A 16,132-nucleotide genomic window follows, 5' to 3' on the forward strand; every position below is an offset into this window, starting at 1 on the left:
TATTTCAGTACTTTTTAGAGCTTGACAACTGTTTTGCGACAGCTGTTCAAACTGCAAATGGTAGAAATAATTTGGAATTTATACTACGTCACCTTGAAGAACACGTTTTCATTATTGCAACATTTCTAGTGCTCATGAATAATGTTCAACAAAACGTTTCTGGGAGAAGATTATGCACACTTCTTGAGGGAATTTATCAATCACTGATGGAGATGTCAACTGAGCTAACACTTCGAGCAGAAGCTGAAGCACATGTTATGGGCTCATTATATCATTCTACATCTCAAAGAGGAAGGCCAAGGTAAGTGATAAAAATGGAAACAAATTCATTCATAATGTGTATGGCACTTGAAAGAGTCAAGAGATGGCAAACAAGATAATGAATGCAAGAAATAAGAAAGAAGTTAACATATTTCTTCTTTTGTTTCTAACTCTTTTAGGTACAACATACCAGCTACTCAGCTGACTGACATGCGAGACTTGGGGTTTAGTTGGATGGCCATATCTCAAATGTTGTCAGTAAATGTTCGAACACTGTACAACCACAGGATACAACTAGGTTTAGTGGACTATGGAAATTTTAATAATATTTCAAATGTGGATCTTGATCATCTCATTACTGAGATTCTTACACATACCCCTGGCTCAGGAGAATCCTACATTAGTGGTAGTTTGAGAGGAAGAGGAATCAGAGTTCAGCGGTGGCGAGTGCGAGAACGTTTAAGAATAGTTGATCCAGTGGGAAGAGCTTTGAGAGGACGGAGAGCAATTCAGCGGAGGGTCTACAATGTCACTGTCCCAAATCAAGTGTGGTATGCCTTTTTTCAAGTCTTAAATTTGATTAATGTTAATTATTACTTCCTGCATTGTAGTAATATAATATTTTGTTTGTGTTTTAATAAACAATGTTGTATAATGTCTGAGTTTAAAATATTGTTTATCTCCAGAAATAGTTTACATGACAGAAGTACAATGTCAAAGTCATAGACCTTTATTTTAATGTACATCTAGTGTCATAATAATAATATATTTCTTCTTATTCCAGGCATATTGACACAAACCATAAGTTAAATCCTTGGGGGTTTGTGTTTCATGGAGGAGTTGACGGCTACAGTCGCTGCATTACCTACATGAGATGCTGCACAGATAACAGAGCATCAACTGCTATGCAACTTTTCCAGAGTGCCGTTGATCTCTTTGGCCTCCCACAACGTGTCAGGGGTGATGCTGGCAGTGAGAATATTGATATTGCACGGTTTATGATTGAACATCGAGGGCCAAACAGAGGAAGCTTTATGGTTGGACGAAGTGTGCATAATCAAAGAATTGAAAGATTGTGGGGTGAACTAAACAGAGTTGTGTCAGCATACTTTAAAGACCTTTTCCTCTTTATGGAAAATGTTGGGATTTTAGATAGCACTGATCCATTTCATATTAGGGCTCTTCACCATGTATATCTTCCAAGAATTAACAGATCTGTGGATGAATTTGTAAATCAGTGGAACCATCACAGCTTAAGGACAATGGAAAATCACTCCCCGCTGCAGCTGTGGACTGTTGGAATGTTGCAACTTCCTCAGCATCACAGACCGCTCAGTCAAGTGCACTTCAGACATCGTTCTTACCATCACCAGCAGTTGACGGCTGACTTGAGGCAGATCGACCCCTTGAGTGACGATGGAAATCATGGGATAGAAGTTTTTTTGACAGCATGCCGCATGCTTCAGTTAAGTTATTAGTAAATTTGTTTGTGTTAATTAAAAAATTTATTTGAGTGCCAGAAACTAAAAATTGTGAAATATCATGATACTGAAAAGGGTCCAAGACTATTATTTAGGTAAAAGAAAGGTAAGATAAAAAGACTGGTTTTATCTTCATATTCACTTGTGCCATTTAAATCATAAAAGTAGACAAATAAAGTGTTTAGACTACACTTTTCTTTCATGACAAACCATACTTGTCACAGTACAAAATGTTACAGTATATGTTACATATGATTGTATGATGTACTAATGTATCTGTTAATAAACAGGAATTATGATTCATTCATTAAATAAAATATGTTACACATTTTAAACTCTTTAAACTTTTTTTAAAGACAAAAATTACATAAAAAGTAGAAACACAGAACACTTTATTTGTGTATTTCCAGTACCCATAGGAAGGAAATAATATTCTGCAGTAATAGGGCTGGTCTTAAAAAAACAAAATGAAAGAGGAAAAAAAACCCAAACAATCTACAATGAGCCTGTGTTATCAAGTAGTATAGTAAAATATGCAAACAAAATCCTTAAAACACTCCCTGCAAACCAGGTTATGTTTATTATCATTATCATTATTATTATTGTTTATAATACTTTGATAATATATAATAATTTGATAAGATTGTAATGTCATATAGTGTGATATAATGTTCATATTTCAATCTGTAACATAACCAGGTTTGACCTAACCAATGTCTGTCACATTTATAGACAACTTTGCTGCCAGTGTTGGAGATACTGTCTTTCTACCTTTTAGTATGTAGGGTTACTGTAATACTTTTCAAAACTTTACCAAAACCTAACAAAAACATTTTTAAACCTGTGAGTTAAGCTAAAAGTTAAATGATATTAATACAAAGTTCTGTGTAAAGCATAAATGTTCAAATGGGACACTGAAATAAAGCTTAACTCATCTCATTTGAAAATTCACATTATGTGGAATAGTTGAACACAGGAAGCATTTGAGAAAACTTAATTCTATATAACAATGAGATTGTGGCATATTATTTTGCTCACTGCAGGGGTGCTAAATAATGTAATGTTACTATGGGTCATACCAGAGATAAAACATGCCATATAAGCAGGAAAACAAATTAACTACAATCAAAAAACAAAAAAATGCCCCACATGTATAAACTGAAACAAAATTATTCTATCCATTCTCTTCGGCTTATCAAATCCATGTCTGATTTGAAAGTAGTGTGCACTGCATGAACTGGTATTTAAGCTGTAATTTGAAAGACACACATGAAGCTTATTTAGGCTATACAGTCCTACTGCTGTCCAGGGTGTACTCTGATGCGGGGTTAACAACATTAACAAAAACAAGAAAATAAAAAATGCATATGCAAAATAGAAAAAAACCCAAATCCTCATCATGTCACCAATCCTTAAGAAAACACATCATGCTCTTCCAAATCCTGGTGAATTCCGTATTGCAAAATCCATGTCTGATTTGAAAGTAGTGTACAGTGCATGAACTGGTATACGAAGGATATTTTCACAAGTATTGGCCACTGGAAATCTGCAGTTAGTGACGAACTCAAGGCTTGGCTTTGGAGAAAAACCCAGGGCTGGTATGCTGTCACATCCAGTGCAGAAAACAAGAATATCTTCCAAAGAGACATCATTTTCAACTATAAGATAGAAAAATACAAAATCATAATGATATTCTGACTAAGACTACTGATGTACAGATACATTAAATTACCAAAAGATTAAATCAAAAGTGAAACATGTATATATTTTTAAAAGTAAGCTGTAATTTGAAAGACACACATGAAGCTTATTTAGGCTATACAGTGAAACCACAATGTCAAAAAAAGAAGTTAGTGGAGACCACAACATACTAAATGTACGTGGATGCAGCAATAGCCTATTATTTGTACTCAGTATACAGGATTGGTAATAATTTATTTATTTAGTTATCCTCCTATTTATCCTGTTATTTATTTATCCTGTTAATACACTGAAGTCAAACTGAAATCACATTTGGATACAATGTTCTTTGTAAACCCAGCACTTGCATCAGTACTGTCTATCTACCTTTTTTGTTATGGCATCTATGTCTGTAATTTCATGATGCTGCTGCACAAAAGTGAGAATTTTGATTTATGGTCAAACAATGTGCCAAGTAGTAAACTCACATTCTGCCTCCTGAAGATAGTCTTGCCAGAAAGCCAGGGTCCGGCACTCATCTTGAAATGCATTACTCCCTCGTTCGGAGTGAATGATCTGGAATAGATTCTCCATATCAGTTGCTCTGAGAGCCATTCCAGCTTTCACGAAAAGGCACTTCATCTGAAGAGGGTATGTCTGTAGAGCATCTAGGACACCTAGAGACCTCAAGCCATCTCTGAACCTAGCCAAAATAAAACAAAATCAAATTGTATTTTATATTACTATTATTATATTTGTATTTGATTGGATTTGGAACCTGTATCATAACAAGAGGTTTTGAGGTTTTATCAAGAGACATTTCTGAACTAATTACATTTTACTTTCCTGTGGACTGCTGTATCAGAGGTGAAGAACATTTTTCCCCTTACAGGGCCAGACTGTCTTAGATACAGATAAAGAATGCCTATACATGGAACAACTGAGCTGAAATATGATACACAGGGACCTGTCATGAATTGGAGTAAAAGTGACAAATTGCTTTCAAATACATCTGGTCTCTTGTTCCATTGGCATACCTTTTCTGTCAGTCTACAATCAACCCAAATGCTACTCAATTTGAATCTATTTTTATTTACATATTTAAACACATGCCTACATCGGCACAGATACGTTTTATGTGAATTTTAATTTCATGAATGAAAGATATCTGTTTTGTTATGAACTGTACTAGCATGGAGCGCTACAGACCTGTACCACCCAAACAGGCTAATACCCGTTTCACAACACAGTGACTTTAGTTTGACAGGCTTAATTTTTTACCATTACAGTATGTGTTTAGACATACCTTTCAAAAGGTGCACGGGTCCGTTGAAGGACATACCAGTGAGCCAGATCCAAAGCAGTTTCTTGTTTGTTTTGAAGTGTTATGCAAACATTGTGACCAGCAAGACTGATCAAGTTGGCTGCCTGTGCAACTGCATCTTGCAGCTGTAGATCATTCTCGGCCTGTATGATCTAAAAACAATATGAGGAAATTATAAAATGAATTATTTGACTCTACTATTTAGTAGAACATACAAAACTAATAGCTTCAGTGTTTAATTAGTACATTAACCCTATGAAACCCCATAACCGATCAGGAGGCTGAGGTATAAGTTATTAAGCTGGAAAACAAGTGCAATCATTAAATTCTGTAACCAACAGAACCAACAGAACCATAACCTGCCACACACATTTTTAGTTCTTCCTTCTTGTAGCCATTAAAATGTTTGATCTTTTACTAGAAAGGTGCAGGACTCGGGCAAGAAAAATTAGGGAAGTGTTAGTAAAAATGTTGGACAAGCAAAAAAAGACCTACAATGAAATTGAAAGAACCAAAGGAAAATATGCTCACCGACTGCACTTGTGACCTTGTTTCCTCATCAGTAATATGATCAGTGCTGACTTTTACATTGTCTGGACCCTTTTGAAGACACTCATAGAAGAGTTCAGACAAGAAACATGGACTCTGTCCCCCGTGGGCAATTGACATTGCCATGATCTGGCCAGCATAGTAGTATCCATTATCTTTCATTGCTGTTAACAAATAAAATAAAACATCATCTCAAAAGCTTGCATCATTATTTTTGTTACCGTGGCATTTTTTATAGTACAAGTTACCAAATATTATTTCTGAAAAAAATATTGCCCATACAGTTGCACCCATAATAGTTTGGATAATAACAAAATCATCTTAATTTTGCTGTGCACCACCACCTTGGATTTTAATACCAAACAATCAAGATGATACTAAAGTGCAATTCCTTCGAGGTATTTTATTAAAAAATGGCACCAGCTGATTAGGAATTACAGTCAATTTTATACATTATCCACCATCTTTAAAGATGGTTGCTTTAGACAAGTGATTGAAAGCTAACACCATTTTATGTATTATTTTTAATACAAGGATTAAAATTCTTTACAATTCTTTACAGCCTTACAGTCAGATCAGGTAACTGAGCTGGCTTGTTATGCTTTGGGTTATTATCAATTTACACTGTCCAATCAATTTAGCATTTGCATTTGGCTGAATCTGAACAGATTGCCCTTTACACTTCACAAATCACCAGTGCTATCATTGACAACAGTAGTGGCTTGGTTCTATGGCAGCTACTCATGCCCGTGTCATAACACTGCTTCCACCATGTGTGACTTAAGCTATTCTTTTCTTTACTATGCTTTTCTCCTTCCATCATTTTGGTTAATCTTGGTGTAATCTGTCCATATCTTCATAGTAGTATAGCATAGTTCTTTTAGATGTTTTCTGGCAAAGTCCTTCCAGTTATTTACTATTGCACCTTGTTGTAAAACATCTGTGTTTCCATTCATAAGTGCATCTCTTGATTGTTGAATTACACCATATCAGTCATTTGAATAATTACTTTTGAGAAATGAGAGAGCATGTATAAAAATGACCAGAATTTCTAAATATGTAGTACTGTTTCAAACCTTTCAACTAAAGCAGACAATCTTCCCTTCAGTCAATCTAGGTTTAATTTTTTAAAATCCTCTGTGGTGGTACAAAAATTCTGTCATTGCCAAAAAAATGTGTTTAGTTAACTGTATGAGATACTAAACTCGTACATGTAATCACAAACCAATTGATGTATAATGTATTGATGTAAAATAAATCAAATGGCAACAATTAATAAAATCATAAGTACCTTTAGAATTGCACGTAAGAACTTTAGCATTGGGTGGACCTTCAAAGATGCCAAGTTTGTCCTTGACTTCACAGAGGCAAAGTCGGAAGAACTCCCGAGTAGGTCCTCCATTGTCAACAGCACCCTCAGATATTCCATAGTCATCAGTAAACTTCACATCTATTTTTTTCTCTGGTGAAAAATTGGATCTGCCCATGGCTCTGGATGCTCCATCCCACACATTTCGCCTTATGATGTTGAAGCGTACAGTGCTGTCATTATTTACTCTAGTAACAATCTGCTCCAAGATTCTCTCTAAGCTCTGGACATCACTGAAACATACACACACACAAAAAAAAAAAACAGTAAAGAAATATACTAGTCTCAATGGCAATAACCCACCAACAGAATAATGATGTACCATTCTTAAGACTGTAATTGATATTTAACAAAAAAGAGATACAAATCAAGAATGTTTGTGATAATGGAAAAAAGATTAAGTTTAAGTTAAACTAAGTTTACATTTTTATCTTGTCATAAATACACTAGTATTTATAAATAGTATAAATACACTATATAAATACAAGCAGAACAAGAAAAACAACAAGATCCAACACTGACAACCAACCTCCATTCAAAAAAGTAAAAATAAACCAAAACATATATCAAGTAAAATATAAGTAATCTGATAGCCTTGGTAATCTTCAAATGACAACAGAAATCACAGGTTGCAGTTCGTAGTTTGCTTATTCAAACTGATCCAAAACTAGACAGTAGATGACTCCTTTTCCGCAACAAACATAAAATAATGGTTAATATGTTGACCTTTCAACATGTAAAAGTTTGTGTTGTACTGACCTTTCACTTGCACTTGAGTCTAAAGACCTTGAAATGGCTTCTTGGAGGTCGGGGTCATCTGACAGGTATTCTTCCTCAAACAGGCCAAGATATGTACTGCAAAGCCAGAATGTTTTGTAAATTATTTAGTTAAATTACATATAAATGATGTTGACAGAATTACATTATCACAATACATAGACTGGCCTCAGCATTATTAAAGTTGTGTGGGATCATCTTGACAGAGAACAGAACAAAAAGCCTGGAAAACTATTCCTGAACCATGCTTAAAGAAATTCAATAAAAAGAAGACATCACCATCAAGAAAGCTTGGTTAAGAGAGTTCAAGCTATGTTGAAGACTAAAGTAGCTCATATCACATTTTGAATTTTAAGCTCATTAAAATTCTACAAGTTTTGTTCTACTCTAATATACTGCGCTTCCATGTCTGTTTGTAGACAGAATTTTGTAGACTTCAGTAAATCACTGCGCTTCTTTCCTATTTTTCCAGCAAAATACAAAGAAAGCAGGGGTGGGTCATGACTTTTGCACAATATAGCTCAAAAGATTAAAAGATACAAACATGTACAAAACACATACCTGTAGGATGTGCTGGATAAACTTGGCTGGGTAGGTCCATTGGACACACTGGAGGTGTTACTAGAGAAGACACGTGTGTCACCAGTAACACTGGCAGAAGAACCCACTGATAAGCCAGGTGTGTTGTAACTGACAAAGGCAGATGTTCCACTGGAGTAAGGCTCATCCTCATCAGTAGCAACGACAGCAGGATTGGTGGACATTGTGAGGGTGTCAGCAGAGATGGAAGATTCAACAGTACAAACATCTTGGGTAGCAACGCACCAGATGACCTCATCATCAACAGACATGGACTGTGCGTTAACAATGGGAATGGCTGAGGGAACTTCTTTAGAAATTTCAACTGTGAGAACACAAAGAACAGGAGTTTAACTTTTGAATAACATCTAATCACATTTATAGCTTTTGCTTTTCATGTATTTAGGGGTACATTTCTTCCTGCTCAAAATATTAAACTAAATTTAAATATGATTTTAACAAAGACTTGACACTTAGCTAAAGACACAATGCCTAAGATGACTAAGTAACAGACACTGAACCAACTTAATTTACAGTTTATTTGGAGCGACTTTTAGATAGGAATATTTACCGCATTTGTCAGAATTCAACGTTTCTGTGAAATCCTGCCTGCTTGTATGGCTACTCTCTCCATCAGAATATGTCTGTAAATTAAAACAGATAATACATTTCATTATACTGACAACAAAATGTCATAATAAATATTAGTAATATGTTTATGTATTATGTATTAAAACATAATACAAGTGACAATGTTTAAGGGAGTTTAAAATCCATCTTTGCCTTTTTCACTCTCATTTTATGAAAATACATACATTTGCTGAAATGATCAGGATTACTTACTGATTCATTGTCCTCACATAAGATGACCTTGTCAGGTCTGACATAAATTGACTTCTGATGAAACAGTTTTTTCACAAGGTCTCCATTCAAAGTCTGTTTGGAAGTGAGTGATGGCTCAACTAGTTTGGTGTGGCATGCCAGCAAAATCTGTAGCCTAGGGGAGGAAGAAAACATAGTGTATATGAAATTTTTGTTAAGGCTAACAGACTACAATACAATACAATACATTAAAAGGCTTAATTTTTGTTAACTCTAAAAGATATCAATCCAGTCATCTGATCGGTGCTCCCAGATCCTTTTTGGAAATACCCAAAGTTGACCTTTAATAGTATAATAATCTAAGTAACAAAAAATATATATTTTTTTATAAAAAAGGATCTAATGCTTACCTGCATCCTTCAACAACTGGCTGGAAGGCAGTCCTTATTGCCTGCATTACTTTGTCTGAGTCCCAGTCACAGCTAAACTCCAGTGCAGATTTTATATGTCCATTTTCAAAAAGCCAAGCTTTTTTGTTACGCCTTGGCACATGTGTAGTTAGATGGTCTGGCAAGAGAATCACTTCTTTGGTGAAAGACTGAGCCACAGAATGTGACCTGCTTAGTTGTGCTGGAAACCTAATGGAGGATAAAGGCAAATTAAACATTTCTGCATGTTATATTACACTTCTCTGATCAATGAAGTACATTTAATTAAAAAAATACACCATGCTGTACACATGTCTAATCTGCATTAATAAACACCCTCTAGCCCCATGGTAGCTAGGATAGGCTCTTGGAATCCTGAATTGGATAAGTGGAAGAGAATGGATGGATGAATGGATGGATAGATGATGGAAGATAGTGGGATGGATGGGTGGAGAAACTTAACAATCACATAAACAAATGTCTTCAATTCACGGAGTACTTTTTGTTGCTTTAAAAAAGGTTTCATTAAATTATATACTGCCAACAACTATGTATTGTAACAACTGATGTGCTTTGCTTTTACACAATGTTTGCAGATTAAGCTTACGGGACGTGAAATATTATAGAAATGTTTCCACAATTAAACAAATTAACTGTTGTGCACAGTTTAGTCTCCACGTCCACACGCTGTCAGTCTATCGCACAGTTTTTTTGTTTTGTTTTTTTGTGATATTTTTGTTTACTTAGCTTCGTCGAGCAATTGAAACCTACGGGCTATTACTAACCTTCCACTAGTAATTTCAGTGCATTTAGTTCTGTTCTTACCTCTTCTGCCTTGGGCCCTTTCGAGTAAAAGGTCTAAGATTGTAGATGGGACCTGTTGTGGGGCACTCCTGTGATGTGGAAGGCACGTTCTCTATAACGTTAGCTGGATAGCCAGGGGTTATCTGACCGGAGAGGTTCACTGCATTTGGTCTTCCACGACGAAAAAGTGAATAAATTTCTTCATCAGTAGTACGATGCGGTACACTAGTACAAATATTAGGTTGGCCAGAACATGCATTTGCCAAGGTGTTAATTAGCTCCTCATTACTTAGAATTTGAGCCACAAAATTCCGTGCGGACTGGCTCATAGTGCCATTCCTCGCAGGTACAAACAAGGAAAACACTAGATGGCGCAAGCGCCTCCGTGACGTCAAGCTTCATTCTATATATTCAGAAGATCATTCTATATATTCAAGTTTCATTCTATATATTCAGAAGATCATTCTATATATTCAAGTTTCATTCTATATGTTCAGAAGATCATTCTATATATTCAAGTTTCATTCTATATATTCAAGTTTCATTCTATATATTCAGAAGATCGTTCTATATATTCAAGTTTCATTTCATATATTCAGAAGATCATTCTATATATTCAAGTTTCATTCTATATATTCAGACTTTGGTTGGAATATATATAATATTTTCCTAAAGGGCATTCCATAATATGGATATATATATATATATATATATATATATATACATACACACTTCGTATGTGCCATGGGTCATGGGTCTGTTCACCTCTCAACTACATGTAGACATTAAGGGAGGTCTTTTCAACAGGCTTGAAGAACACATTTTCACCTTTCACTTTTCAACCAAGTCTCTGTGTTTAAACATCTTGCAAAGTTGTCTTTGATGTCTTTTCACCAGGTTTTTACTGGGTGAGTGCACGAAGAGGGCATTTCTGACAGTCGAGCCCTGTCTTATATGGTCCCAAATCGCCTGGCAAGATCCCTGTCAGCCTGTCTCTGAGAAGTGAGCCTGAGGGCCTGTAAAGTCAAGTGGCTTTGACACTCAAGACAAATGTCCTCAGCTTACGTTTGTGAATAGTGGATCACTACCCATGGCTGTATGGCACACTCATCTATGCACAGGCGCAGAGGAAACTAATTACTTATGTTATCATCACCATCATCATCATCAAGTTCACATGCGCTGTTTCCAAAAAGCAAATGTAGGGCAGTCAGCGAGCCTTATCGTTTGTGCAGGCACCGGCACCTTTCAAAACTTACAGGCATTAATTAAGAATCCATTATGTGCCTAAATCCATCAGAAACATGGACATTATGCAGAGTGGCATCACATTAGTCTAGCCTATGTTGTGTTTTGTATGCAAGTGTTGTAACAACTTCTTGTGGGTTTTTGTAAAAAGAGCAGCGAAGCCATCTGTTTCTTAGCGGTTCAGGATGCAGAGTGAATATTGATAAGGACACCAATGTTCTTGCTAATATGTCAGCTCACAGCTCTATCAGATAAACCAGAGCAGCGGGATAACATGTAACTTATGTCATAACTATCAATCTGACACAAACAGGAACAGCATTTGTATTTTCGCTGGTGCACCTGCAGATACCGACTTGACAAATCGAGCCAAATTACAGCCGATTTACCACAAAAAAATATTTTTTTTCAGAGGCTTTTGTTGCCTTTAAGCCCTGGAATTTCCATGTAAGGGTTTACAATGCAAAATTCACAAATGATATTGATTTTTCAATGCCTGGGTGAGCATACAGTTCATATTCTTGTCTCATTCTGGCAGTGAGATACGTATGTAAGTAAGTCAAAGTGTGAACCCAGGTCTCAGATATACATTTGGAGACCAATGAATCTTGTCCAGCTTTGACCTTTTATTGGAATGACATCCACTTTTTTTTTTAGGAAACTTTTTCATTTGAGCATTTAGACAATTTGTAATTTATTCAGGTTTTCATGATTCAAAGCTTTCCTTTCAAGCTGGACACACTAAAGGAAGCCACCAGGATAACGCCAAATAAAGGACCACCCAGACATGCTACAAGGCACCAGCGTCAGGCCTTGATAGAATTTTATTCCTCAAGGACAAGATAATTTGGAGTGATTACAGATACATCACCTTTTAATCTGAATATTTACAGCATCAGATTGAGTCATACATAAATCAGCCAAGAGGTCACATGAAAGGCGCGTGCCTCTGAGATAGTCCCAACACATTCTTTGAAGGTCGCACAGCTCTAATCGTTATCTTCAGCCCTCGTACTAAAATCAAAGAGGGAACAGAAAACAACAGAGAAACAAGATTCATCTTAAATCCCTGTAAGCCTTTATTGAATAAACGCTCACTCACAATGAACCCAGCATACTGGAACAAATGTAAACAAGGAACTGACACACATTCATGCACAAATACACACTCTCAAACCTGAGATACAAAGGAAAACAAAATGAAAGTCCATCCATCCATCCATCTTCATCCGCTTTATCCGGGGCCGGGTCGCGGGGGCAGCAGCCTAAGCAAAGAGGCCCAGACCTCCCTCTCCCCAGCCACCTCCTCCAGCTTATCCAGGGGAACACCAAGGTGTTCCCAGGCCAGCCGAGAGATATAATCTCCTGGGTCTGCCCCGGGGCCTCCTCCCGGTGGGACATGCCTGGAACACCTCACCCAGGAGGCGCCCAGGGGGCATCCTTGTCAGATGCCCGAACCACCTCAACTGGCTCCTTTCGATGTGGAGCAGCAGCTGCTCTACTCTGAGCCCCTCCCGGATGGCCGAACTTCTCACCCTATCTCTAAGGGAGAGGCCAGCCACCCTTCGGAGGAAGCTCATTTCTGCCGCTTGTATCCGCGATCTCGTTCTTTCGGTCACTACCCACAGCTCGTGGCCATAGGTGAGGGTAGGGACGTAGATCGACCGGTAAATTGAGTAAAATGAAAGTAAAAAAGAAAACACTACTGTAGCCGGCCAGAGCTACATAGACTATTGCAGTTCACTGCAGGGCTGCAAATCAAGGAAGTCACTAGTTCTGGATAACACTGAAGTTTTGCTTGTACACTTCTGATGGGCAAGCAATTTGTGTTTGTGTTTCCAGGATTTTTAAATTCAGTGACACCTAGGAGGACCAGAAATGAGCCAGCAAGGGTTCATGGGAAAAAAATCCCCATATTTTGTTTGAAATAAATTCTGTTGCAAACCACATGAAAATGGACTGACTTGTAATAGATAATATTATAATATAAGACCTCCTGCCTTAACAATACAAAAGCTGTAATAAAGAAAACGATTGAACCATGGTGGTAATGAAGATAACAAAAGTCTGGTTGCAGCCACATGAAGGCTATTTGAGTACTAGTGTTCATTGTCATATTTAGGAAACCAGTTTGAGATGGTCTGAGCTTTGTGATATGATGCTCTACCCTGCAGGAAGCAGACATAAGAAGATGTGTACACTGGTCATAAAAGGATGGACACAGTCAGCAACAAGATGCCACATAGGCCGTGGCGTTTAAATGATGCTCAGTTGGTACAAAGGGGCTCAAAGTACATCAAGAAAATATCCCTGACATCATTACACCACCACTAGCCTGAACCTTTGATAGCAGGCAGGATGGATCCTGGCTTTTATAAGTGTTGTTTATACTGTTGTTTCTACCATTGAAATGGCACAACAGAAATTGAGACTCTTTTGAACAGGCAAAACATTTTCCAATCCTTAGAATTGAATAGAATTGTAGGCCCAGTTTCCTGTTAATTGTTGACAGTAGTTGCACTTGGCATGGTCAACCTCTGTAGACCATTTGCTTCAAGGTTTATGTTGTAAGTTCAGAGATGCTCTTCTGCATACCTTGGTTGCAATGAGTGGTTATTCTGTTATTATTGCCTTTCTATAAACTCAAAGCAGTCTAGTCATCAGCAAGGCTTTTTTGCCGCTCACTGGATATGTTCTCTTTTTTTTTGTCATTCTCTGTAAACGCTGTGGGAAGTAAATTATCAGTTTCTGAAATATTCAGAACAATCCGTCTGGTACCAAAAACCATAACATGTCCAAAGTCACTGAAATTACCTTCTTCCCCATATTGATGCACAGTTTTAACTACAACAAGTCATCTTCACCATATCTACAGTAGATGCCTAAATGAGTTGCAAGTGTTCAGTGAGTGCAATTAATTAAAATGATGAATTAGTGAGGAAACACTCCTTTTTTCTCAGACCCCCCCTCTGTATTTTTTATATGACACCTCTGTCTGAGAATAGGTGATATTGCCAACGCTATGATCTGCCATTCTTTTCAGCTACACCCCAGGCTTATTCACAGCACTCTAGTAAGTAACATCCAATTTTTTCAATGCATGTGTTCACGGTGGGTAGGATTACCTCAGTCTGCTGCCACAGCTCACAAAGACCACCCTACTTCAATCCTCTTCACCAAATGCAACCTTAGAACCATTTACATTACTTCAAAGCAGTTCTTCTGTTTGTAGCTACAAGTCCTATATGATAGTCAGCTTTTGAAGCTTGACCTGTACTAGTGATTAAAAGTTTAAAAATTAATCCCTATCGTCAGACAAGGACATGAATATTGAATAGGGTAGTATGTCCAGTTCTTACTACAGCATATGTTTTATGTAAGTACTTTGTAGTTATGATAAGGTAGGGTCAGACAACTGAAGCAAAGGGTATGCTGGCAAAAGAGTAATTACAGGTCAAAGACTCCACGTCAAGTAAAGCCAAACAACAGCATCAGCATGCTTTACCATCCTATTCACAAGACAGAAAACCTCTATTTCAATAATTTGCAAAATTTTTTAATCATACCTCAACTTTATGTGGTCCTATTTTAGTAACTAAAAAGATATTCGTTTAGTTTTCAAATCAGTTTTGTCTTTCAGTTGTCTCTAAACTGGTATTTGAAATGATTTTAAAGTCAAATGAATGTTAGCAAATAAAGCCTCTGTGGACACTTTGATCGGATGAAACAAGCTTGGTGACAAGTCTACAGGGAGTGCAGAATTATTAGGCACAAGTTGTATTTTTGAGGAATAATTTTATTATTGAACAACAACCATGTTCTCAATGAACCCAAAAAACTCATTAATATCAAAGCTGAATGTTTTTGGAAGTAGTTTTTAGTTTGTTTTTAGTTTTAGCTATTTTAGGGGGATATCTGTGTGTGCAGGTGACTATTACTGTGCATAATTATTAGGCAACTTAACAAAAAACAAATATATACCCATTTCAATTATTTATTTTTACCAGTGAAACCAATATAACATCTCCACATTCACAAATATACATTTCTGACATTCAAAAACAAAACAAAAACAAATCAGCCACCAATATAGCCACCTTTCTTTGCAAGGACACTCAAAAGCCTGCCATCCATGGATTCTGTCAGTGTTTTGATCTGTTCACCATCAACATTGCGTGCAGCAGCAACCACAGCCTCCCAGACACTGTTCAGAGAGGTGTACTGTTTTCCCTCCTTGTAAATCTCACATTTGATGATGGACCACAGGTTCTCAATGGGGTTCAGATCAGGTGAACAAGGAGGCCATGTCATTAGTTTTTCTTCTTTTATACCCTTTCTTGCCAGCCACGCTGTGGAGTACTTGGACGCGTGTGATGGAGCATTGTCCTGCATGAAAATCATGTTTTTCTTGAAGGATGCAGACTTCTTCCTGTACCACTGCTTGAAGAAGGTGTCTTCCAGAAACTGGCAGTAGGACTGGGAGTTGAGCTTGACTCCATCCTCAACCCGAAAAGGCCCCACAAGCTCATCTTTGATGATACCAGCCCAAACCAGTACTCCACCTCCACCTTGCTGGCGTCTGAGTTGGACTGGAGCTCTCTGCCCTTTATCAATCCAGCCACGGGCCCATCCATCTGGCCCATCAAGACTCACTCTCATGTCATCAGTCCATAAAACCTTAGAAAAACCAGTCTTGAGATATTTCTTGGCCCAGTCTTGACGTTTCAGCTTGTGTGTCTTGTTCAGTGGTGGTCGTCTTTCAGCCTTTCTTACCTTGGCCATGTCTCTGAGTATTGCACACCTTGTGCTT

The 16,132-nt window shown here is 37.2% G+C and overlaps 1 protein-coding gene across 1 annotated transcript; it reads right to left on the bottom strand.

The window, feature by feature from the left end:
• Positions 1 to 2,443: 2,443 nt before the first annotated feature.
• LOC146649374 (uncharacterized) lies at positions 2,444 to 10,426 on the bottom strand. Its single transcript, XM_085386580.1, has 11 exons — positions 10,096 to 10,426; positions 9,253 to 9,480; positions 8,864 to 9,017; positions 8,592 to 8,664; positions 8,003 to 8,345; positions 7,424 to 7,519; positions 6,587 to 6,897; positions 5,278 to 5,459; positions 4,729 to 4,898; positions 3,911 to 4,125; positions 2,444 to 3,400 (listed from the first exon to the last, which is right to left on the bottom strand). Exons 1-11 carry the CDS (start codon positions 10,401 to 10,403, stop codon positions 3,168 to 3,170), a joined length of 2,313 nt encoding a protein of 770 aa, XP_085242706.1. The 5' UTR covers positions 10,404 to 10,426; the 3' UTR covers positions 2,444 to 3,167.
• Between the last annotated feature and the right edge of the window lie 5,706 nt (positions 10,427 to 16,132).

The sequence above is a fragment of the Rhamphochromis longiceps genome, linkage group LG17, assembly GCF_057381845.1.
Source record: "Rhamphochromis longiceps isolate RC_006_pf linkage group LG17, R_longiceps_female_GT1.1, whole genome shotgun sequence".
Taxonomy (NCBI): domain Eukaryota; kingdom Metazoa; phylum Chordata; class Actinopteri; order Cichliformes; family Cichlidae; genus Rhamphochromis; species Rhamphochromis longiceps.

What these genes read in the sequence shown, in the direction of transcription:
- LOC146649374 (XM_085386580.1), bottom strand. Translation starts at nt 10,403, where the DNA reads ATGAGCCAGTCCGCACGGAATTTTGTGGCTCAAATTCTAAGTAATGAG. An exon ending in AAGGGCCCAAGGCAGAAGAG is followed by an intron (nt 9,481 to 10,095) that starts GTAAGAACAGAA and finishes ATCCTCCATTAG; the next exon opens with GTTTCCAGCACAACTAAGCA. An exon ending in CCAGTTGTTGAAGGATGCAG is followed by an intron (nt 9,018 to 9,252) that starts GTAAGCATTAGA and finishes TTCCTCCCCTAG; the next exon opens with GCTACAGATTTTGCTGGCAT.